The following is a 25,329-nucleotide window of genomic DNA, read 5'->3' on the forward strand; positions in this document are numbered from 1 at the left end:
AGGAGAAAAAAATTCTACTCCAGGAAAGTACAGATACCGCCTTTCGGTCCTTAATACAGTAGTGAAGTAGTTCTACTTAGTTACTATACATCTCTGCTAAAGCTAAATAGTCTGTGCACTGCAAGTGCACCCACAAGTGCATTTGTTCTAGTTCTAAGGGGGGAACATGCAAGTAAAATAAAAAACTGCATTCTTGCTTACACGTGTTTAGATAGAAATCAGCAGCGCTACGCCTTAAGTCAGAGCTTCCCCTCAGATCTAGAGCAACTGCACTTGAAGTAAACAGTATATTTGCCTTTAGTAAATCAACCTCAGTGTGTATGTGGCCTTAGAGCTCTTTCACACTGGTGGACTCTGCCAGCTCCGCAGGGGATCTCTCCACTGATCCCCACTGAGCAGGCAGATGACAGGTCATTGATCACTCTGGTGATGCAGAGTGGGCACAGACACGGCCCACTTTCCTCTACGGGTGGTCAGATGTAAACTAACTGCCTGTCCGTTTACATCCCACTGTCATCCGATATGATCCGCCAGATGGATGGTGAAAGGATCCTCATCTGTGTTTTTATTGAACATCTGATCGGATGTCGTCTAGTGTCAATGTATACATGTCTGTTTACATCCACTGCTCCATAAAGAGCATTGGATGGTCTGATCAGTCTGCCCATGTGAAAAAGGCCTTACAGGTAATAACACCAGGGGTAGTTGATCCAGGGAATATCTGATGGCAATCAGGAAGTATTATTTTCCCTCGTTGAAGCAAATTGGACCATGCTTATTGTGTTTTTTTTTCCTTTCTTTTGATAAACTGTGGGTGAAGGCATCTGCATATGGCATTTTTTTTTTTTCTTGTATTGCTTGAACTAGACAGACTTTTTAGATGCAGACTACGTACCTATGAGAACTTTCCTTTATAGGGATGCCCTAACTCCTACTAAAACAAAGCTGTACCCTTTAGCTGAACCATCTGGGCCACTCCTTTCTTGTCTTCAGGAGCATGTTGTTGTTTTTGAATATGCAACACCATTAGAAGCCTAACCTGTCTTGCACCTCAGTGTAGAAAAACAAAAACTGTCGTAGCAAGGTAAAAGAAATGCAAGCCTTGGATGTGTCAGCTAACCGCCGTGTAACACAAGCTTTCTCAGGCAAACCTTTTTTTCCGCTCTGTCCCTTCTGCTTTTTTTTTTTTTTTTTCTGCTGCAGCATTTGCTGTCTGAAGCTGCCATGACGTCCTGCAGCCACCAGGGGCAGTGTCCGCGTCTTTTTTTTTATTTTATATTTCTGTGCTCTTTTTTTTTCCCTCCATGGTTTCTCCTCCTCGCTCTTGTGAGTAACTTGGCGTTTGGTGTCAGCGGCTTCCACACGTTTCCTATACAACAGAGCGCTCACACTCTTCTCTCCCTCTACACCTCGGGCTGCTGCTCTTTTTTTTTTTTTTTTTTTTTTTACAAGAGGAGCAGTGTGCAGCCCTCCCACCCCCACCCTGCCAAACTTTTATTTCTCGCTTAGATCACCTAGAGGGGGGAAAAAAGAAAGAGAGAGAAGCCAGGACGGGGGAAGAGAGCTCTATCCCAGATCTGTAGACACAGCGACTAGTGAGAAGGAACGAGATGGACATGAAAAAGAGAATTCACCTGGAGCTGAGGAACAGGACGCCGTCTGATGTAAGATCTGCTCATTGCATTCACATTGATCATTAGTCTAGGAGGAGGATGATCATCATGATGATGGGCAGGCACCGCTCACATTGTTATTATCATCCTGCACCTACATGGATCACTTTTGTGTTTAGACTTGGAGACCACATGGGCTCGCCTTATTTATTTATTTCGTCTTTGCTGATCGCTGCTGTGACCTCCCTCTCCAGCCGATCTGCTGTGTGTAGACGTCATGTCATGGAGAGAGTCTAGGAGCTCCGGATTGTTGTGTGATCGTGACATACACACACAGCACTGAGCTGTTGAAGTTACTAGTAAACTTTGTGTTGTTTTTATCGATCGCTGGGATCTTTGTTTGTTGGAGGATGATGTGAGTGGGAGGAAAGGGATGGCGGAGTGGTGAATAAGATGGACGAGGAAGGGTGGCTTTGGGTTTGTACAGTTCCCTGTGTGATTGCTCGCTCGGTCCCCATGCTGGGAGCCATGTTTTTAGACTTGTACCTGATCGCTGTGTTGGTCAGAGGTCTGCCTTCCACCATGCTGAGTATTGGGGAGGGACTGACCCCCCCCTACGGATCTGCTTGTTTTCCCTTAGTGTAATGAGAACTCTCCTGTGCTGGGGGTGTCGGCTGATGATAATAAAGGAGTCAGTGCTGTGTGCTAGCTCAGGCTGAAGTGTGCGGGGAAGTTTAGAGTGTCAAGTATTGAAGAGGACAGTCCAGGCATGTGTTGTGTGCTCAGTCATATCACTCATACCTCCTGTCATTTCCTGCCTCCATATTAGATTGCAAGCTTTACAGGACACTCATTCCGCCATTACTAACCTGCTATTCGCACACACACGGCCCATTTTATACCAGGAGCCGGGTGCTGCTCAATGCCTATCCTACACTGTGGAAGTAGAAGGCTACTTTGTTGCCTGTCTGTGGAGGATTTGAATGAGGGGACCCAAAGTGGGCTTGCACTGGGGTGGTGGGCTCTTTTATGACTTGCTGTAAAAGGGGCATGTGGCTGCTGTGTACAGTTTAATGATATCTCCCTAGAATAATGTGTCTGAGAGGAGAGGACTGTCTCTGTGTGCATGTTACCTCATTCTTAGGGCGCTGCCATTGTGTGGGGACCCACCCTCTGTGGCCCTTCCATGTATGACACCCAGTTTTCATAAACCTAATATGCATGGCCCCTGTCTCCACAGATATACTATTTATGGCACCTAGTGTGCCACTGTTTCCACACAGTTTATGTCACCCAGTTATGCCCCTTGTTTCCAAACAGAAAGTGTATGCTATACAGTTGTGGCCCCTTTCCAGGCAGCTTATTCCATGTCACCCAGTGTGGCCCCTGTATTCATAGACCTATACTAGTCACCCAGTGTGGCCCCTGTATTCATAGACCTATACTAGTCACCCAGTGTGGCCCCTGTATTCATAGACCTATACTAGTCACCCAGTGTGGCCCCTGTATTCATAGACCTATACTAGTAACCCAGTGTGGCCCCTGTATTCATATACAAGTCACCCAGTGTGGCCCCTGTATTCATATACAAGTCACCCAGTGTGGCCCCTGTATTCATATACAAGTCACCCAGTGTGGCCCCTGTATTCATATACAAGTCACCCAGTGTGGCCCCTGTATTCATATACAAGTCACCCAGTGTGGCCCCTGTATTCATATACAAGTCACCCAGTGTGGCCCCTGTATTCAGAGACCTATATAAGTCACCCAGTGTGGCCCCTGTATTCAGAGACCTATATAAGTCACCCAGTGTGGCCCCTGTATTCAGAGACCTATATAAGTCACCCAGTGTGGCCCCTGTATTCAGAGACCTATATAAGTCACCCAATGTGGTCCCTGTATACATAGACCTAAACAAGTCACCCAGTGTGGCCCCTGTATACATAGACCTATACAAGTCACCCAGTGTGGCCCCTGTATACATAGACCTATACAAGTCACCCAGTGTGGCCCTTATTTTCATAGACCTATACTAGTAACCCAGTGTGGCCCCTGTATTCATAGACCTATACTAGTCCCCCAGTGTGGCCCCTATTTTCATAGACCTATACTAGTCCCCCAGTGTGGCCCCTGTATTCATAAACCTATACAAGTCACCCAGTGTGGCCCCTGTATTCATAGACCTATACAAGTCACCCACCGTGGCCCCTGTTTTTATAGACCTTTACAGGTCACCCAGTGTGGCCCCTATATTTATAGACCTATACAAGTCACCCAGTGTGTCCCCTGTATTCAGAGACCTATACAAGTCACCCAGTGTGGCCGCTGTATTCAGAGACCTATACAAGTCACCCAGTGTGGCCCTTATTTTCATAGACCTATACTAGTAACCCAGTGTGGCCCCTGTATTCATAGACCTATACTAGTCACCCAGTGTGGCCCCTGTATTCATAGACCTATACAAGGCACCCAGCGTGGCCCCTGTATTCAAAGACCTATACAAGTCACCCAGCGTGGTCCCTGTATTCATAGACCTATACTTGTCACCCAACGTGGCCCCTGTTTTTATAGACCTATACAAGTCACCCAACGTGGCCCCTGTTTTTATAGACCTATACAAGTCACCCAGTGTGGCCCCTATATTTATAGACCTATACAAGTCACCCAGTGTGGCCCCTGTTTTTATAGACCTATACAAGTCACCCAGTGTGGCCCCTGTTTTTATAGACCTATACAAGTCACCCAGTGTGGCCCCTGTTTTTATAGACCTATACAAGTCACCCAGTGTGGCCCCTGTTTTTATAGACCTATACAAGTCACCCAACGTGGCCCCTGTTTTTATAGACCTATACAAGTCACCCAACGTGGCCCCTGTTTTTATAGACCTATACAAGTCACCCAACGTGGCCCCTGTTTTTATAGACCTATACAAGTCACCCAACGTGGCCCCTGTTTTTATAGACCTATACAAGTCACCCAGTGTGGCCCCTGTATTCAAAGACCTATACAGGTCACCCAGTGTGGCCCCTGTATTCAAAGACCTATACAGGTCACCCAGTGTGGCCCCTGTATTCAAAGACCTATACTAGTAACCCAGTGTGACCCCTGTTTCCAAATAGCATATGTATGGTACCCTGTTTTCATAGACCTAAACAAGTCACCTAGTGTGGCTCCTGTATGTATGGCCCCTTTTCCCCACAGACGTACTATTACGTCCCGGTTTGGCCCCTGTTTTAAAGACCATTTATGTCACCTAGTATGGCCCCTGTATGTATGGCACTTGACATGGCCCCCTTTTATCCCTCAGATGTGCTGTGTTTGACACCCAGTATAGCCCCTGTTTTCATAGACCTTCTATACAAGTCACCCAATGTGGCCCCTTTTTTTTTTTCTCGCAGACCTCCTGTGTGGCCGTTTCCATAGACCTATATAAGTCACCCTGTTTCCATGGACCTTCTATACAAGTCACCCAATGTGGCTCCTGTATGTATGGCACTTAGCATTCCTCCACAGACATTGGTGTTTACCCTGTTTTCATAGACTTTTAAAAGTCACCCAGTGTAGCTCCTATATGTATGGCACTTGGTATGGTGCATTTCCCCCCCCCCCCCAGTATTACCCTCTTTTTTATATAGACCTATATGTCACCCAGTATGGGCCTCAGTTATATAAACCTTCTATATAAGCCACCCAGTAAGGCCCCTTTTTTTCCTCCCAGACATCCAGTGTGGCCCCTGTATGTATGGCACTTAGCGTGTCCCTTTTTCCCCCCTACAGACATCCTGTATTTGACACCCACTGGGGCCCATTTTAATAGACCTATATAAGTCACCCAGTGTGGCCCCCTTTTCCCTCAGACATCCTGTGTTTGACACCCAGCATGGCCCCTGTTTTCATGTGGCCCCCTTTTACCCCACAGACATCCTGAGCTTGACACCCAGTGTGGCCCCTGGTTTCATAGACCTTCTATATGTCACCCAGTGTGGCCCCATTTTCCCCCACAGGCATCCTGTGTTTGACACCCAGTGTGGCCCCTGGTTTCATAGACCTTCTATATGTAATCCAGTGTGGCCCCCTTTTCCCCACACAGACATCCAGTGTGGCCCCTGGTTTCATAGACCTTCTATATATCACCTAGTGTGGCCCCCTTTTCCACCACAGACACCCAGTGTGGCCCCTGGTTTCATAGACCTTCTATATGTAACCCAGTGTGGCCCCCTTTTCCCCACACAGACATCCAGTGTGGCCCCTGGTTTCATAGACCTTCTATATGTAACCCAGTGTGGCCCCCTTTTCCACCACAGACACCCAGTGTGGCCCCTGGTTTCATAGACCTTCTATATGTCACCTAGTGTGGCCCCCTTTTCCCCCCACAGACACCCAGTGTGGCCCCTGGTTTCATAGACTTATGTCACCCAGTGTAGCCCCCTTTTTCCCACCCACAGACACCCAGTGTGGCCCCTGTAATGCATGGCACCCAGTTTCTATGGACCCCCTCCTTGGCAGTGCACGTTCTGAGTTAGCAGCCCGGTGACATGTATGTGTTAATGGAGGCACGGCATGCTGAGGTGACTGTACAGGGTGTAGACGAGTACCCAGCACTGTACAGACGGTGTATAAAGTGCGTGTTCTGTAACAGAGATCGTGTATACGGAGACATGACCCCCCCCCTCCTCCTCTTCTTCTTCCTCCTCTGCTTGTCGGGCGGGAAAGCGCTAAGCAGCAGAGGGGGAGGGGAATGTGGCGTCCTAATCACACACACATAAACATATAGCGATCTACATAGTAATAAATAAATACAATAACCGTATTAATGGGGTTAATGTGCCCCCCGCCCAGGTACACGCAGTTTTAGCCGGCCTGGCGACTTGTATTCGACGTCCCTCAGGCCTCAGCCTGGCAATGTCAGAGGAGGAGACTTCGCCATGTTGTCCTCTCGTCTTCCTCCTCATTCACTGTGCTCCATGTTGAATGTGTCGAGCTGTCGGCGCTCTCCTCCTCTGGTGACAGCTGCAGTGCCCGCCTTCCCCCTCCATCTTGCCCCGTTGTATGGAGCGGGGGTGTCCGGGCATTTCTTCTCAGCTCCTTTTGTCTGCACGTTGCCTTCTGTGGAAGGTGGCACTCCTCTGAGGGGGCTCAGCGCTGCTCCGTGCCAGGAAGTTTGTAAGAAATGTCCCCATCTGAGGAAACGAGCAGTGCTATATGATTTTATTGTCTCCTCCTCAAACTGGGTGATTTCTCATCACCTCATCCATCTACGTCTGTCTCTAAAAAAGGGCCGCCATATGATAATGACCTGACTTGTGCCACATCCCTACCACAATCTATTTTATTTATGAAGGACATTTTTGAACATGTGACCTAAATTTTAAATGTAAAAAAAAAATGTATTTGCATAAAAAACAACAAAGAAATGCCCAGCCTGCATGTTTATTGTTGCTGTCCCTATTAACAATGCCCTGAGTGGTGTTATAAGTCTCATCAAGTCAATGTTGACTCCTGACAACCCCTTTGAGATGGTTCTGTCTTCTAATTGGACTTTCAGTCTTGGAGAGAGTGATTACAAGCTTTCCATGCCTGGATCCAGCTACGTCATTGCTGTTTTGCTCTTTCCTCTTCAACTTTTCCTCGAATAATTGTCTTATGTAAAGTTTTTCTTCTCATTCATAGTCTGTAATTCTTGGCTTCTAGTGAACGCTTAGCCTCCATTTGTTGAAGAATCCATTTTTGGGTTTCTCGCAGTTCACAATATTCTAAAGCCTCGTACACACAATAAGAATATCAGACTAATCGCTCGTTTTTTTTTTTTTTTTTTTTACTTTTTGCGCTATAAACAAAAAAAGAGCGTAAATTTTGAAAAAACAACAATATTTTTCACATTTTTTTATATGAAATTCCCCCCAAAAAAATGTAAAAATCAAAATTTTTTAAAATTTTTGGCCAATTTGTTTTCTGCTACCTATGTTTGGTAAAAAAATTCACAATAAGCGTAATTCAAATTGGTTTGCGCAAAAGTTATTGCATTTACTAACAAAGGGAAAGATTTCTGTCATTTTTGGGTTTTTTTTTTATTTTAACGCGTAATGCCTGGTGCTTACTGACGTGTGGGGGGGGAGGTGACTGAGTTACACAAGGACAGATCCAGTGTTCAGCTATGCTGAACCCTGCAATCTGACCCTGCCTGTCACTTGGGAGATCCGCCCGCTTGTGTTTACACAAGCAGGCGGATCTGCACACTAGATCCCCGACGATCGGGGAAGAGCGGCGGCGATCGCCGCTGCTCCTCCCCTGGCCCGACTCCCGCTGTGACTGAATACAGCGGGAGCGAGCCTCCGGCGGCGCACGAGTGCCGCCCACCAGGGGGAGTGTCTTACGACGTAGTACTACATCGTCAGACGATAACGAGCCACTTTGCCGCAGTAGTAATACGGTACTCAGTGGTAAAGTGGTTAAAAGCTTCGTACTAACAATCAGATTATCGTATGATCCCTCCGAAAGCGATTTTTGCTATCTGATTTTCTGATAGTGTGTGCTTGGCATTAAAATATAATAATTTCTAGCACTGAAGTTCAAAAGCATCTCACCTTTAAATGTCTTCCATCTTTAATGTCTAGCTTTCCCATTCATACACAGTGACAGAAAATTCTATAGCCTGGGCCAGCCCGTCTGGACCTTTTCACTTATGAGGTACCCACTCATTTTTCATGACTCAGGTGACTCCTGTTAAAAATAATTTTTCGGGTTGGTATGAAGAAAACCTTCCATTGGTGTTTTTTTTTTTTTTTAAATGTCCCCTTAACACTGGTGGTCTGTGGGAAGAATGTCTCCTTACATTGGTGGTCTGTGGGAAGAATGTCTCCTTACATTGGTGGTCTGTGGGAAGAATGTCTCCTTACATTGGTGGTCTGTGGGAAGAATGTCTCCTTACATTGGTGGTCTGTGGGAAGAATGTCCCCTTAACATTGGTGGTTAGTTGAAAGAGAAGGTCTCCCTACGTTTGGTCAGTGGGAAGAATGTCCTCTTACATTGGTTGTCTGTAGGAAGATCTCCCTTTTTTACATTGTTGATCTGTCTGAATGAATGTCTCCATACGCTGGTATTTGAGACAAATGTCCCCTTCATATTGATGGTCTGTGGGATGACTGCCCCTCCTAACATTGGCGGTCTGTGGGACGAATGCCCCCTTACAGAAAGCTAAAATTATCTTTGGTGTCATGCAGCTGACATTGAACCAGGAACTATGCAGGCACCACCAAATGGGAGGTCAATTAGCCATTGCTCAAGGAACCTCTGGAAGAACCCTAGTTGGGGATGGTTGGCCTGGATATGTATGATCTGTGTGCTAAGAGACATTAGGACCCTAGTCACATCTAAGCATAGCAGGAGCTTGAGTTACCGCACTTTTTTTTTTATTGTTTTATTTGTATGTGCGTTTTTGGAGCGTTTCTGCTCATCGCACATAGGGCAGCCCATTCACTTGAATGGGCTGCCTTACGCCTGACAAACACCCCAAAAAAGCTCAAAAACGTTTTGTTTTTTTTGAGTAATGCATGGTTCATGTGTAGCAGGACAAGACGCATGTCTGCTACCAGCGCTTGGCGTGCCATTAAGAAATAATGGCACCGCAATGCAACATCCATTTGCAGTGAAATTGCAGCAGGTTTCTGAAATTGAGCAAGCATTTTTTTTGTGGCTCTGTCACACATTCCAGAAAACGTCCAGGTGGGATTGCAGCCTTATTGATATTTTGTAGTTTTTTACATAGGGTCCTTTCACACGGCCGCTCCGTGTGAAAGGTCCGCTGCAGGACTTTTTTTTTTTTTTCCACGGAGCGGATGACATTTCTGTCATCCGCTCCGTGTGCCCGCATATCATCCCATCCGTTTGTGGATGATATGCGGACATAATGTAAGTATATGGCACTGTGGATGTCAGCGGATGACACCGCTGACATCCGATTTTCCTTCCTTTCTGTTTTTTACACGGAAGAAAAAATGGGGTTCTGTTCCATTCGAAAAAAGGAAAGAAAGGAGGAAAATCGGATGTCAGCGGATGGTATTCCGCTGACATCCGCAGTGCCATTCACTTACATTATGTCCGCAAATCATCCGCAAACGGATGGGATGATTTGCGGACACACGGAGCGGCCGTGTGAAAGGACCCATAGTGTTGTTTTATGTTGATACTGTTTCCCTTTTGGATGTAACGGTAAGTGCCGGTTCACATTTGTGCGATGCGGGAACACTGCGAATATGCAGCGTGATCCCACGTCGCATCCACACCTCTGGTAGTTCACACTGCCATATGCGATACGCAGGGGGTGTCAATTAAAAGTTAACGACACCCCCAGTTGCGATCGCACATCGCAGTGCGATCTGCAAGTTCGCACAGAATCGGATCGCACTAGTGTGAACCACTATGCGATCCGATTCTGCTGCGGATAAAAAAAAGTCTCATGTGCGAGTTTGGTGCGGATGCAGTGCGAATTCAGCCATACAAACTGTATGGCTGAAATTTGCACCGCACATGAGATCGCATGTAATTTAGGAGCAGTGCGCTCTGAATTACATGCGATCTCCGCGATCGTAGGAATGTGTACCAGGGCTGACAGTATAATTATAGGCATCCTACCAGTGTCTCACAAGTATCCAACTTTCCTGTCCAGATGCAAAAGATTTGTTGGAGGTCATACAGTATAGTAGCAATATGAATGCTAGTTTTTAAGTATTTATTCTCTTAAATGTAAATCAAGACATCATTCCTCAAATATCTTAATCCAATTTTTTTTTTGTTCCTGATCTATTTGCATATGCAAATTAAAACATGGCTATAATATACACCAATCTTCCAAAACTTGACCACTGACAGGTTAAGTGAATAACATTGATTAACTTATAATGGCATCTAAAAGTCACTGTGATATATTAGACAGCTAGTAAATGTGTTGATGTGTTTGTTAATAGCAGAAAAAATGGGCATTGTAGTTTGTGTATGGAGGTGGGGAGCTGCAGACTGGTCAGGGTGCCCATGCTGACCAGTGTCCAAAGTGAGGATCAGAACTAGACCACAGAGCAATGGAAGAAGGTGGTCTAGTCTATTGAATCACATTTTCTTTTACATCATGTGGAAGGTGAGTGTGTCTCACTTGCCTGGGGAAGAGATTGCAGCAGGATGAAGTATGGGGAAGGAGGCAGTGTGATGCTGTGGGCAATGGTCTGCTGGGAAGCTTTAGTTTCTGCCATCCATGTGAGTGTTACTTGACATGTACTACCTACCTAAGGGATAGAGAACCTTTCAGTGGCTTAGATTTACCTGGACAATATGGAAGAAATCAAAGATTCCCAAGGGAAGCCTCCAATTGAAAAAAAAAAACTGACTTGAAGAACGCATAGTGTCACTGTAGTAAACTTTGCCCCCTTCACAGCAACCCCCCCCCCCCCAAAAGCAGTGTCCTCTGCCCCCTCCCAACCCCCTATAGTAGTGGCCTCTTTCATCAGAATAATGCATCCTGCCACGCTGAAGAAATGGTTCGAGAATGTCTTGCTGAACACAAAGTTTGAGGTGTTGACTTGGCCTCCAAATTTTCCAGGTCTCAATTCAGCCAAGCTTCTGTGGGATGTGCTGGAAAAACAAGTCTGATCCATAGGGGCTCTCAGTCTAGAGTCTAAACGCTCGCGGGAATATCTTGCGTGTGGTGTGATCACAGTTTACATGCAGGACCTACATACAGTACCTACATACAGTATCTCACAAAAGTGAGTACACCCCTCACATTTTTGTAAATATTTTATTATATCTTTTCATGTGACAACACTGAAGAAATGACACATTGCTACAATGTAAAGTAGTAAATGTACAGCTTGTATGACAGTGTAAATTTGCTGTCCCTCAAAATAACACAGTCATTAATGTCTAAACCGCTGGCAACAAAAGTGAGTACACCCCTAAGTGAAAATGTCCAAATTGGGCCCAATTAGCTATTTTCCCTCCCCAGTGTCATGTGACTCATTCGTTTTTACAAGATCTCAGATGTGAATGGGGAGCAGGTGTGTTAAATTTGGTGTTATCACTCTCACTCTCTCATACTGGTCACTGGAAGTTCAACATGGCACCTCATGGCAAAGAACTCTGAGGATCTGAAAAAAAAAAGAATTGTTGCTCTACATAAAGATGGCCTAGGCCAGTGATGGTGAGCCTTGGCACCCCAGATGTTTTGGAACTACATTTCCCATGATGCTCATGCACTGTGCAATGTAATTGAGCATCATGGGAAATGTAGTTCCAAAGCATCTGTAGTGCCAAGGTTTGCTATTGCCAAGACCCTTAAACTGAGCTGCAGCATGGTAACCAAGACCATACAGCGGTTTAACAGGACAGGTTCCACTCAGAACAGGCCTCGCCATGGTCGACCAAAGAAGTTGAGTGCATGTGCTCAGCGTCACATCCAGAGGTTGTCTTTGGGAAATAGACGAATGAGTGTTGCCAGCATTGCTGCAGAGGTTGAAGGGGTGGGAGGTCAGGCTGTCAGTGCTCAGACCATACACCGCACACTGCATCAAATTGGTCTGCATGGCTGTTCTCTCAGAAGAAAGCATCTGTGCTGAAGACAAGCAGATTAAGCACATGGATTACTGGAACCATGTCCTGTGGTCTGATGAGACCAAGATAAACTTATTTGGTTCAGATGGTGTCAAGCGTGTGTGGTGGCAACCAGGTGAGGAGTACAAAGACAAGTATGTCTTGCCTACAGTCAAGCATGGTGGTGGGAGTGTCATGGTCTGGGGCTGCATGAGTGCTGCCGACACTGGGGAGCTACAGTTCATTGAGGGAACCATGAAGGTCAACATGTACTGTGACATACTTAAGCAGAGCATGATCCCCTCCCTTCGGAGACTGGGCCACAGGGCAGTATTCCAACATGATAACCCCAAACACACCTTCAAGACTACCATTGCCTCGCTAAAGAAGCTGAGGGTAAAGGTGATGGACTGGCCAAGCATGGCTCCAGACCTAAACCCTATTAAGCATCCATGGGGCATTCTCAAACGGAAAGTGGAGGAACGCAAGATCTCTAACATCCACCAGCTTTGTGATGTCGTCATGGAGGAGTGGAAGAGGACTCCAGTGGCAACTTCTGAAGCTCTGGTGAACTTCATGCCCAAGAGGGTTATGGCAGTGCTGGAAAATAATGGTGGCCACACAAAATATTGACACTTTGGGCCCAATTTGGACATTGTTACTTAGGGGTGTACTCACTTTTGTTGACAGCAGTTTAGACATTAATGGCTGTGTGTTGAGTTATTTTGAGGGGACAGTAAATTTACACTGTTATACAAGCTGTACACTCACTACTTTACATTGTATTTAAGTGTCATTTCTTCAGTGTTGTCACATGAAAAGATATAATAAAATATTATTATTAAAAGAACCAAAGAGAACAGATGTTCCACTGTCCGTATGGTAAGCCGGCGCAACCACCCACATTGGTTTTAGGGCTCCCTAATGAAACTGGAGAGCCCAGGATAGGCTGAGGGAGGGGGACCCCCTTCTGCCCCTTGTAAAAGTGATCTGTCAGGCATTGCTGGCTGTAAAAATACTTCATTGAAACATTTTTCTTAAAAAGAAAAAATAATAAAGCACCTATTTTAATTTAAATGTCCTGTACAATAGTTTTTAAAAAAAAAAAAAAAAATTTTGAATGCAAACTTTTATATTTTAACTGCAATGCTCTTTCCTTTCTTTGTTTTCTGATTCAGCTGCTACGTTACATTGATATTGTCCAGTATACCACCTGGCAGTCTATTTCCAAACATGGCTTCTTCTACTTCTTACATACTTGCATTAGGGTTGTCCCAAACTTATCCAGGTGCTTTAACCTACTGGTCCTTACTCGTAAAAAGGCCTGTTGAAACTAAAATTTAGCAGAAACGCCTGGTAAAATGAGTTGGTGCACTGCAAAAAATGTAGCATGACCTATATCTTCAAGTTTTGAAGTGTTACAGCATATTTATTTTGAATGGCCTTTCTAATGCTGCACCCCACAACTTGCCTTGATGCACAAATCATGTGCACAATGGTGCACTGCGTTCTAGTGTGAATGGGCCGGAAGTCATGTAAAGAGGTTGTACATCATGGACCTATTTTATACATGCGGGTTTAGTATTTTTTTAACGAAAGCTGATCTTCAGGTAGATATGAAAATGATATGAAAACTCTATGTAATGTGTTATCTGTCCATTAAAAAATTATTATATCCTTTTTTTTTTTTTTTTTTTTGTACAACTAGTTCAAAGGATAACTCCACTTTAGTAGGAAAAAACGCACTTGTAGTGCACAGTGGATTTGCCTTTAGTAAATAAACCCAAAAGCATCCATAAGGCTTATAGGGCTGTGGATTGGCCCTGCCTCCGCTCTCTCCTCATTGGCTCACTGGCTGTGATTTAAAGTAGTGGGAGCCAATGGCCCCCGCTGCTGTGTCTCATCCACAGAAGAGAGAGAGAGACCCTGGACAACTGAAGCTCCTGTTGAGATCACTGGATCGGGAGGGGGAGCAGCACTCAGGCTTTTTTTTTTTTGCCTTCTTACATAGAATGCAGGAAGATAAACCTTTAGCATTTACAACCACTTTAAGTGAAGTTCACTTGGTCTTTGGTTCAGTACAGAGTTCAGATCACTTGCAGAGCAAGTCAAAGTAACTCTCACTATCCTTTAGTAGTTTTAATCCTAAAACCGAGAGTCCCAGCTGCCGTTGGCAGCAGCTTTTTCTTGTCCCTGGAGAAGGTGTCACAGCAGGGTCTTAGGGGACTGCATTAGGTGTAATGAATATTGTTTTGGGACCAGTTCACACTGATGTGAGAAACCTGCAGGAATCGCTGCTATTAAATTTCTTCTAAATTACTGCTATTTTGAGTAATAAACCCTCAGTTTTTTAAGCATGTCCAGGATCTTATTTAATCACCTACTGAGTTTACAGCTTCTTTGTTTTCTACTCCTTGCTCCTTGCCTATGTTAAAGTTTAAGCTGGTTCCATGACCACTGATTCAGGTTTCCTGTTCCAGGGTGGTGCCTTTCTCTTCCAGCATTCTTTGGAGCCACCCTTGCATGCAGGGACTAGAGTTGTCTCCCTACACCAGGGGTGCTCAACCTATTGAAGAACGAGGGCCACTTAAGTGATTTGGTAACCGGTCACTGGCCACAAAGTTTTATAATCTGAAAACCAAACTATGTATAGAATTTAAATTAAGATTTGTTAGATACCAAATATGGTATAAGTATATAAAATGTATACCATAAATATAAATCTAAAATGTATTTCTCTTAGGACTAATGTGTCTTATTAGCCTTTTGGACCTTGTAATGTAGACCTGTGTGATAACCTATTTCTATTTTAGTGTTGCCTATTTTTACGAAGGCAACTCCGTTACTGTGGCAGTTATAAAATATGAATTGAAATTGTAAGTCTGAGACACACGAAAGTTCAGCTTTAGATTAACATAGGTCACTACCCCAAATCTGACAGATGTGTGTTCTTCAAAGTGTTCTCCAGACTGTTTGATAGGGCCTTATTAGATGTCCTTTTGAAGACCTTGACTTCGGCTGGGTACACACAATGTGAATATCGGCCAGTTCAGCAGGAACTGGCTCTCATTTGGACAAATGTGTACCGCTGTCTGTCCGACAGAAGTTGGTCCAATGACCAGCTTTTGTCGAAGTAACATGCTGGAAAACTAGCATCCAACCAGCAGCTTATCAGTAGGGATGGGCTCAGGCGTGTTCGGATCGTAGTCCCTACCCACCTGAGCAATCCCGCCAGGAAGCCCTTACTGCACACTGGCAATCATAGGCAGTGAAGCATGTCCCGGCTCGCAGCTGCACATACACTCGCTGCCTATGATTGGCGGCGTGCAGTGACGGGATCCTGACGCGATTGCTAAGGTGGGTTGGGACTATGTTCCGAACACACCGGAGATCATCCCTACTTATCAGCATTGGCAGCCAATGGCTGTGATCACTGATCAGTGTGTTCTGGTGGGAGTGCAGTCCCTCTTATCAGAACACAGTAGCTCAGTGCGGGGATCACCGCACTGACATTGCATAGTTAGTATGGCGACCTCTCAGTTTTTTGTGCGTTTTTTTTTTTTTTTTTTTCCTTTAGTCCGCAGAATTGAACGCAAAAACATAACGTGTGTGCCAGGCATAAGTTGGGTCAGTGACTCACTTTAATGTAGTAAAGTAAAAAGAACCTTGCAATTTTGAAGTAGCTATAAATCCTAACTAAATAATAATTAGTTTGCTAAAGCAATGTCTATAGCAATCACCTTTATTTAAAGTGGTTCTAAAGGCTTAAGGTTTTTTTTGTGCAGCAGCCCCTCTTAATACTTACCTGAGCCTCATCTCGATTCAGCGATGTGCACGAGAGCCCCGGCTCTCTGGGGACTCCCCCCCCTCCCTCATTGGCTGACGCAGCCATTGGCGCCCACTGCTATCAATCACTGCCATTGAGACAGTCAGAAGAGGGAGGGACGGGGCTGAGCAGCAACTCTGTGAATGGACTCCCAGAACTTGGGAGCGAGCCTGCTTGGGTGCCCTCAGAGCAAGCTGCTTGGAGGGAGGGGCCAAGAGTTGGCGGGGGACCTGGAAAAGAGGAGGATCCGAGCAGCTCTGTGCAAAACCACTTCACAGAACAGGTAAGTAGAACATGTTTAAAAAAAAAAAAAAAAAAAGACTTTAACCACTTAAGCCCCGGAGGATTTGGCTGCTAAAGGACCAGGGGTTTTTTTGCGATTTTTTTACTGCGTGACTTTAACGGACAATTGCGCGGTCGTGCGACGCTGTACCTAAACGAATTTGACGTCCTTTTTTTCCCACAAACAGAGCTTTCTTTTGGTGGTATTTGATCACCTGTGCGATTTTTTGATCACGCGCTATAAACAAAAAAAGAGCGTAAATTTTGCAAAAATAACAATATTTTTCACATTTTTTTATATGAAATTCCCCAAAAAAAAAAGTAAAAATCAAAATTTTTTAACATTTTTCGGCCAATTTGTTTTATGCTACCTATGCTTGGTAAAAAAAATCGCAAAAAGCGTATTTTGATTGGTTTGCGCAAAAGTTATCGCGTTTACTAACAAAGGGAAAGATTTTTGTCATTTTTGGTGTGTTTTTTTTTAACGCGTAATGGCGGCGATCTGCGATTTTTTTTCGGTACTGCGACATTGCGGCGGACAGATCGGACCCTTGACTGACATTTTTGAAACTTTTGGGGGTACCAGTGACATTACTACAGTAATCAGTGCTATAAATATGCACTGTTACTGCAAAAATGACACTGGCAGGGAAGGGGTTAACTTTAATGGACAGGGAGGGGTTAAGTGTGTCCTAGGGGCATGATTCTAACTGTGTAGGGACATTCCTATTGGTGTAAAAGCAAAGATCAACCGTTCTACATAGTAGAACGGACAGATCTTCACTTTTACACAGGGAGAACTGACAGGCAGCTTGTTTACACAAGCTGCTCTGTCTTTCTCCCTTCACAGGAGCGATCGCAGTGTGACTGGCGGACATCGAGTCCGCCGGTCACACGCACTGACTTGTCTGTGAACGAGCCGCGGCGGGCGGGCGCGTGCCCGCCCGCGATAGGCTCGCAAGTCAGTGACAGGCGAGTGACGTACCGATACGTCACTCTGCCTGGCCGGGGCTGACCGCCGCAGTATATAGTCGTGCGGCGGTCGGCAACCGGTTAATATCACTTTATTTAAAACACACCTTTTCTCATCAGTTATTGCATCCTAGTGATGCTGATTTCCTGCAGCCACTTTATGCCTTTATGCAAATGTTATTTGGGTTGAAAGAGTCACTTGTAGGCTCCATTGGGAGGCCATATCACAGGGAGACAACACAGGAGTAGAGTTGAGACAATCACAGGGGTTGATATAGGCTTCTTTCACACGGTCCGCCTCGCAGGCGGATCCGTGTTGCTCAGCGGGGATCGATCCGCGATCCCCGCTGAGCCGGGCGGATGACAGCTCCGTCTCCGCTTGCAGAGCGGAGAGGTAGGTGTCTCAGCACCCGCTGCCCTCTATGGGGGATCGGAGGAGAGCGGACCGCTTGTCCGCTCTCATCAGATCCGCTCCGCTCCGATTACTGAACGGATGGAAAAATAGGGTTTCCATCCGTCCAGATTTCAGCACAGGATCGGATGCGGATGGCAGCGGGTGTCAGCGGAGGTGACCTCCGCTGACACCCGCTGCCCCATAGAGCTGCATGGAGGATCCGATCAGATCCGCCTAAAAAACTGACAGGCGGATCTGATCGGACCGCCCGTGTGAAAGAGCCCTTACTAAAACTAGAGCCTGCAAAATCTAGTGCAGCTGTGCATAGAAACCAATCCGCTTCCAGTTTTTTTTTTTTTTTTGTCATAGCTTCATTGAATAAGCTGAAGTTAGAAGCTGATTGGCTACCATGGTAAAACCACCAGGTATTTATTTATTTTTTAAAAAAGCTGCCAATGTTAAAAATAGGTTTTGAAGCATTATTAAAATGTCAAAGCTTATGAGATTTTAGCAGTGGGGTTTACATACACTAGTCAACAACCGCAGCTTCAGTATTTTTGATCTGACAGATAAATACATGCGTTTCTTAGCAAGTGGAAAATGGTTATAAAGAAGGTGAGCAATTCTGGAAGTATAGAGGCTGATGTACTAGATATCAAATACTACTCCCACTTCAAGAAGTGCAGCTCTTTGAATAAAAGTATAATCCACATTTATTAAACTGGTAAATGTTGCTACAATGTGAATGTGTTTTTTTTTTTTTTTCCTTTATGTTTGAGAGACAGTGTCCTATTGCCTGGTGTGCCTTTATTTTATGTTTCATCAATGTATAAAACATATACATAATTTCGGAGGGCAATGGGATTATTGCGGACGTATACTTGCATAAGGGATTTAGGTATGGTATGTAAAAGAACGGACTAGAATGCTAAGCGGATTTATTATTTGCTCAGTGCCATTTGTGTCTTAAAAAGTTGGAAAATATGGAAAGGGGAAAACGATTATGAATGGCAATCTAATTAAATGTTCTGTAAAAAGGCAAAAACTATAAAAGTTACATTGGTTGAAATCTTAGGTTATGAGTTTTTTTATTTCTATTTCAGGAATTAGGACTGTAATGTTTCTTTTAGTAGTAAAGCCCCGTACACACGCGTCGAAAATTGGCAGAGAATTTTCGTCCGACGACCGATCTGCCGATTTTCGGCTTATTAGTATGATGCTTCCGACAACCAACTCCGACTTTTCGGCCGAAAAAAATCTGGTGTGCAGGCTATAAAATGTTTGTTGGCCGTCAACATAATGGCCGATTTTCGTGCAGTCAGTACAGATTTCGACAGGGAAAAATCTGATGAGCAAATCTGGGCATGCTCAGAGAAGAAAGAACACAAAGAAAGCAAACCAACACATGACATCACTTCTGAAGTAGAATTTTGTTGGGCGAGAAAATTCGTGTGCAGTCTAGGCACATTCCAACCAACAAAACACAACTCTGGACAAAAGACGGACGATCGGTCGGCCGATAATCGTTGCGTGTTTACGGGGCTTTACAGGTAATATGTTTAAGGCCTATTGCACATTGCAGTTAAAAAATCTTAGTATAGCTTTTTTTTTTTTTTCTTTTCCTGAGCTAAAATACAGCTCATTCATTGTAATGTGCCTATGCACACAGGCACGTAAATGAGCGCCGTGCATTCTTCAGTAAGAACAAAATAGAAAAATCTGCATTTTTGGACAGTAATCTACGCATAATACGCGTGATTGCCTGGCAATAGACAGAGCGATTTCATTCCTGCAAACACAGGTTGCTTGATTCCCCCATCAACATAGTCTGTGTTGATGGAGGAATCCCTCCCGAGGAGCCATTGTGTTCTCCTGGCAGGGGGGTGTGGGAAGCAGTCCTCAGTGGGAGAACAGTGATTATTGCTGATGGCTATAAGGTCTGGTTCACACTGGTGCGACATGAAAGTCGTTCAACTGTCGATCCAACTTTGCCCTGCAGCTTCAGTCTGACTGCTGTGCAACTTTGATGAACAGGATCCGATTTTGAACCGACTGAGAAATAAAAAAAAAACGTGTGGGGGCCCCCCCCCCAAAATCCATACCAGACCCTTATCCGAGCATGCAACCTGGCAGCTCAGGATAGGGGTCGGGGGGGGGGGGATGGGATGAGCGAGTGCCCCCTCCTGAACCATACCAGGCCACATGCCCTCAAAAAGGGGGGTGCTTTGGGGCAGGAGGAGCTCTGCCCCACCCCAAAGCACCTTATCTCCATGTTGATCGAGACAAGGGTCTCTTCCCCCACAACACTGGGTTGTAGTTGTGGAGGTCTGCGGGCAGGGGGCTTATTGGAATCTGGAAGCCCCCTTTACCCCTACCCATTTACCCAAAAAAAAAAAAACCGTGTAGTGTAACAAAAATCATGAGACAGTTTTTGACAAGTGCTTTATTAAAAATGATTAATGCCCCCCCCCCCCCCCCATGTAGATTCAATGTCAGTCACGATGGTCATCACCGCCGCTGACCCTATTTAAAAAAAGAAAAAAAAATGCTTTTCCCCATGACGAAAAGCTACTCCGCCAACGAATGCCCCAGCTGTTCTGGCAGCACCTGTGTCAGACAATTCTTATATAGCTATGGGGAGTGGCCATGCGGTGATGTCACCCAGAGGCCCCCACCCCCTTGTGATGTCACTGCCCCAGGCATGATTTTTACATGTAATGCGACGTGCTCTCATATCGATCAACTTGGGTATATTCAGCCTGCCCATACATGGTTCGAATCTTGGCCGGCTCAGCAGGAACCGTCTATGACTGGACTCATTGTAATTTATTGTTGTTAAATATTATGTTTCCTTGTCAATCTGCAGTCCCTGTAATTTTCTGTAAAATGTAATGCAATATTGCATCCTGCAGGCCTTCAGTAAACACATGGTGTGTCAGCAGTTACAAAAAGTGTAGCTGCTGACTTTTAATAAACACACACTGACCTGTCCCACGGTCCAGCAATGCGGCTGCCCGAAGCCTCGCTCCTCCCTCTCCTCACTCTCCTCTCGGTGGCCCCAGCATCACTTGTGTGGGGACCCGGCTATGAGAACTTGCGGCTTCCCACTTGGGTGCGCATGTGTGAGTCGCGCTGCCTGTCGCAAATGGCTGGAAAAATCTTCTGGGACCTGGGGGGCGGGTCAGGAGCACCTGAAGTGGAAGTTCCACTTTTGAGTTGAACTACACTTTAAAGTAAATTGTAAAGTCTCGTGTGTTTGTTATTTAAAAAAACCAAAAACAAATGTTTTACCTCCTCTGTGCAGTTGGTATTGCAGAGTGGCCTGGGTCCTCTTCTCGGGTCCCTCTTCTGTGCTCCTGGCCCCTCCCTTTTATTGAGTGCTCCCATTCAGACACGGAGCCGCGACCCGGCCCTGCCCCCTCTTTCTCCTGATTGGCTGGCTGCTGTCTTAACCAATGAGAAGGGGAGTCCCAGGCAGCTGAGAAACTCCTCCTGCAGCATTGCTGGATACAATTAGGCTCGGGTAAGTATTAGAGGGGCTGAGCGGGCTGATGCACACAGAAGTGTTTTTTTTTAATCTTAAAGAATAGAATGCATTAAGATAAAATAAAAACCTTCTGCCTTTTCAATTCAATTAAAGCTGATCTCCCAGTATGATACCTGAAGGACCACTGTAGAAGCTGACAAGTATCAATCACTGTAATAGTCAAAGCTACTATAGGAATCAGTAAACTGTGTACGAACAATCAGATTATCATACGATCGCTTTGAAAGGGGTAATTTTTTGTATGATTTTCTGATTGTGTACTATGCTGTTTTTTTAGAATACGTACAGTTGCATCTCAAAAGAACTAGAATATTATCAAAAAGTTATTTATTTTAGTAATTCAACTCAAAACGTGAAACTCCTATATTATATAGATTACACACAGAAAACACAGTCAAAACACCTGTAAAGGTTTCCTGAGCCATTAAATGGTCTCTGTCTGGTTCAGTAGGTTACACCATCATGGGGAAGACACCCGTCACAAAAGGTCATTGCTAAAGAAGCTGGCTGTTCAGAGTGCTGTACCCAAACCTATTAATGGAAAGTTGAGTGGAAGGGTAGTGTGGTAGAAAAATGCGCACAAGCAAAAGGAATAACTGCAGCCTTGAGAGGATTGTGAAGCAAAGACCATTCAAGAATTTTGGGGTAGATTCACAAGGAGTGGACTACTGCTGGTGTCAGTGCTTCAAGAGCCACCACACACAGAGGTATCTAGGACATGGGCTACAACTGTGACATTCCTTGTGTTGAGCCACTTATAAAAACATCAGAAGCGCAGGGCAAAGGAGAAAAAGGACTGGACTGTTGCTCAGTGGTTTAAAGTCCTCTCTTTGGATGAAAGTAAATTTTGGAGGAAGAGTCAAGAGGCACCGAATCCAAGTTGCATGAGGTCCAGTGTGAAGTTTCCACAGTCAGTGATGATTTGGGGAGCCATGTCATCTGTTGGTATTGGTTCACTGCATTTTATTAAGTCCAAAGTCAGCTCAGCCCTCTACCAGGATATTCTAGAGCACTTCATGCTTCCCTCTGCTGACCTACCTTATGGAGATGCTGATTTCATTTTCCAGCAGGACTTGGCACCTGCCTACACTGCTAAAAGTACCAATACCTGGTTTAATGATCATGGTATCACTGCTTGATTGGCCAGCAAACTCCCCTGACCTAAACCCCATAGAGAATCTGTGGGGTATTGTCATGAGGAAGATGAGAGACGCCAGACCAGGGTTTGACAAATTTGCTTGGAATCTAGGAGCCAGCTAAAAAAGTAGGAGCCATTTTTTTTCGTTCATGCCGAATGGCAGGCTTCTGTTGGACCGCTTGCCATACACACGGGCCGAATGGTGGCCAGTTTTTATTGAACCGGCTGATGTTGCCTGGCATTCGGCCCTGTGTGTACTTGGCTTGATGGTGTTATGGGCAGTGGCTTACCAGGGAAGGACAGTGCAGCAAGGTGGGGGCGATATGAGATCCAGTAAATCATGCCACCTTAGGCCCCTTTCATAGGGGCACCGGTGCTAAGCGGATTTTGCTTGCTCAGCGGGAATTTCCCTGCTGAGCAGGCAGGTGACAGGTCCTGTCTGCTCCGCTATGCAAAGTGAACACTAACACAGTCCCGCTCTTCTCTATGGGCCAATCGTATGAAAATGGACTGCCTGTCCATTTCCATCTGATTCAATCCGTCGGACGGATGGAAAAGAGGACCCCCATCCGTCTGTTTTTGGCGGACCGGATCAGATGGTGGCGGTTGTCAGCAGACATCCGCCATTCCAACGAGGAGACTGAAGGGTCCGATCAGGTCCACCTGAAAAACTGACAGGCGGACCTGATCCGACAGCCCGTGTAAAAGGGGCCTTCGGTTGTGTTGCATGACAGGGAGATAATGAAACATAATACATTTATTTTCACGAAGAAAAAAATGAAAATGATAAACAGTTTCCCTCTTTTGTGAGGTTGTAAATGGAACTGAGAACTTTCCAACCAGCGGCCACACACTCCCTGATCACTTACCGATAAGGACAGGGCGCCAGATCAAGCCCGCAACTCCTTCAACCTCTTCTATTTGGAAAGAGATGGGCAGGCAGTGAGAGCAGGCAGGGGAAACCCTCAGTGCCGCCAGTGACTGCTTGTTGCAGCCTCCGGCTACCACAAGAGGGTGCCAGTTCCCCAGTGTAAGCATCTTACTCCAGCAGGCCGCAAAGCCACAGCTTCAATTACCGACCAGAGCGGCATCTTAGTCCACACACCTGCGGGCAGGGGCCGCATGGCAGACATTTCAACCTGCAAAAACTAATTTCAGGGAGGTGGCACTCTGCACCCCTCCCCCCACCAATTTAACACCACTAGAGGATGATCAAATGAAATGCAATCAGTATACAGAGGTTGACTTCTTCTGAGAGATATTAAAGGAACACTCTAACCGCCATGACCACTTCAGTTATTTGAAGTGGTCATGGTGGTAGGAGTCAGAAACACTGCACATGCTGGGATATTTACATTTATGTGCTGGGGGCTAGTTGCACCCCTAGCACATGTGACTTACTGCTGGCGGGAATGCTGGCTCCTCTGAGAGACCTCAGCGAAGTGTGAGGAGCGGTGCTGGAGGAAGCATGCAGAGCTGATGCTTCCAGTATCTCTTCTCTCACAGGCAAAGTGCATTTGATATCACTCCGCCTGTGACAGGACAGAGCCGGAACTATGCAGGAAGCATCGGCTCCGTGCTCACAGTCCGGAGGCGCGATATCTCACGACACTTGTGGGTGTCAGGAAGCCGCAGCCCGCATGCAGGAGACTCCCACACCTCTCGGGAGACTTAGGATGTCTGGCATTGGGAGAGGACACCTGCCGCAGTGTAGCCCAGATGCCAGGCCGCTAATTTTAGTTGCCAGTGCGACCTGCTGCCTGGAGTTTGTTGAGCCCTGCACCAGACCCAACAATGCAGAGGAGCCAAAGGCCGCTATCAAAGCAACCTGGGTTTCCATAACACCTCAGCTGTGCCACAGGCTGATCACCTCCATGCCAGTAATTCATGTAAAAGGAGCTACGACCAAGTATTGAGTGGATACTATACTGTATGTGGACATACTTTTCAGTCAGCCAAAATGTCTATATTAAAAATCCTTCTTTTTTGGTCTTGTGTAATCTAGTTTTCGGAGTGCTCACAAGCTGTAAGCCATAATCATCAAAATTAAAAGAGAGAAATGCTTGAAATGTATTACTGTGTGTAATGAATCTATATACTGTAATACGAGTTTCACTTTTTGAATTGAATTTCTGAAATTAGCTTTTTGATATTTAAATTTTTTGAGATGCACCGGTATATCGACTGTATATATTGTGTAGCCTAGTCATATAACATTTCTACAACATTGATACAAGTATTTCCTACAGGTTAGATTCTGCTTTAACAAAAATACATTGGATAAAAACATTTATTTTGCTTAACTGATTTTTGATCCACACCCTTACATTTTTTTTTTTTAATTATTTTTCCCATCCATGTTGTAAAGCATGGGTGTCCAACCTTTTGGCTTCTCTGGGCCACATTGAGTGTAAAGAAATTTTCTCAAGCCGCATATTAAATATATACTATAGTTAAGGTATATAAGTAATAAAATGCTGCCGCGCCCCCCACACTAATTTAGCACAACTAGAGAATGATCAAATGAAATGGAATCAGTATACAGAGGTTTACATCTTCTGAGCGATAATAAAGGAACACTCTAACCACCATGACCACTTCAGTGATTTGAAGTGGTCATGGTGGTAAGAGTCAGAAACACTGCACATGCTCGCCTACCGTTAGTTTGAAGCTTCTGTGGCGGTGCCCCCGACCTGACTTCCTTCCTACCCAGCAAAAAAAAAATTGTCAGGGGGCAGTGGGCCACATTGCCTGAGGTTCTGGGCCGCATGCGGCCCTCGGCCCCAGATTGGACATGCCTGTTGTAAAGCATCAACTTGCAAGGCCCATTTCCTATCAGACGTATCTCCACATGCCATATTCCACCTCACCTCACACCTGTAATAATCTATCCATTACTGTCGGTAGTTGAGATGGAGCTAGGCCTGGTGTGCACGTACAATCCTATTACGAAAGGTTAACATGTAAGCTCAGATTTTT

The 25,329-nt window shown here is 45.4% G+C and overlaps 1 protein-coding gene across 1 annotated transcript in view; it reads left to right on the forward strand.

The window, feature by feature from the left end:
• The first annotated feature begins 1,284 nt into the window (after positions 1 to 1,284).
• ANP32B (acidic nuclear phosphoprotein 32 family member B) overlaps positions 1,285 to 25,329 on the forward strand; it is a 74,436-nt gene continuing 50,391 nt past the window's right edge. Inside the window, exon 1 of the mRNA XM_082263539.1 lies at positions 1,285 to 1,664. Within this exon, the coding sequence (XP_082119665.1) occupies positions 1,611 to 1,664 (54 nt within the window). The 5' untranslated portion in view covers positions 1,285 to 1,610. The remainder of the gene's footprint in view (positions 1,665 to 25,329) is intronic.

Source organism: Pelophylax lessonae (assembly GCF_965119305.1).
Source record: "Pelophylax lessonae genome assembly, chromosome: 1".
NCBI classification, from domain to species: domain Eukaryota; kingdom Metazoa; phylum Chordata; class Amphibia; order Anura; family Ranidae; genus Pelophylax; species Pelophylax lessonae.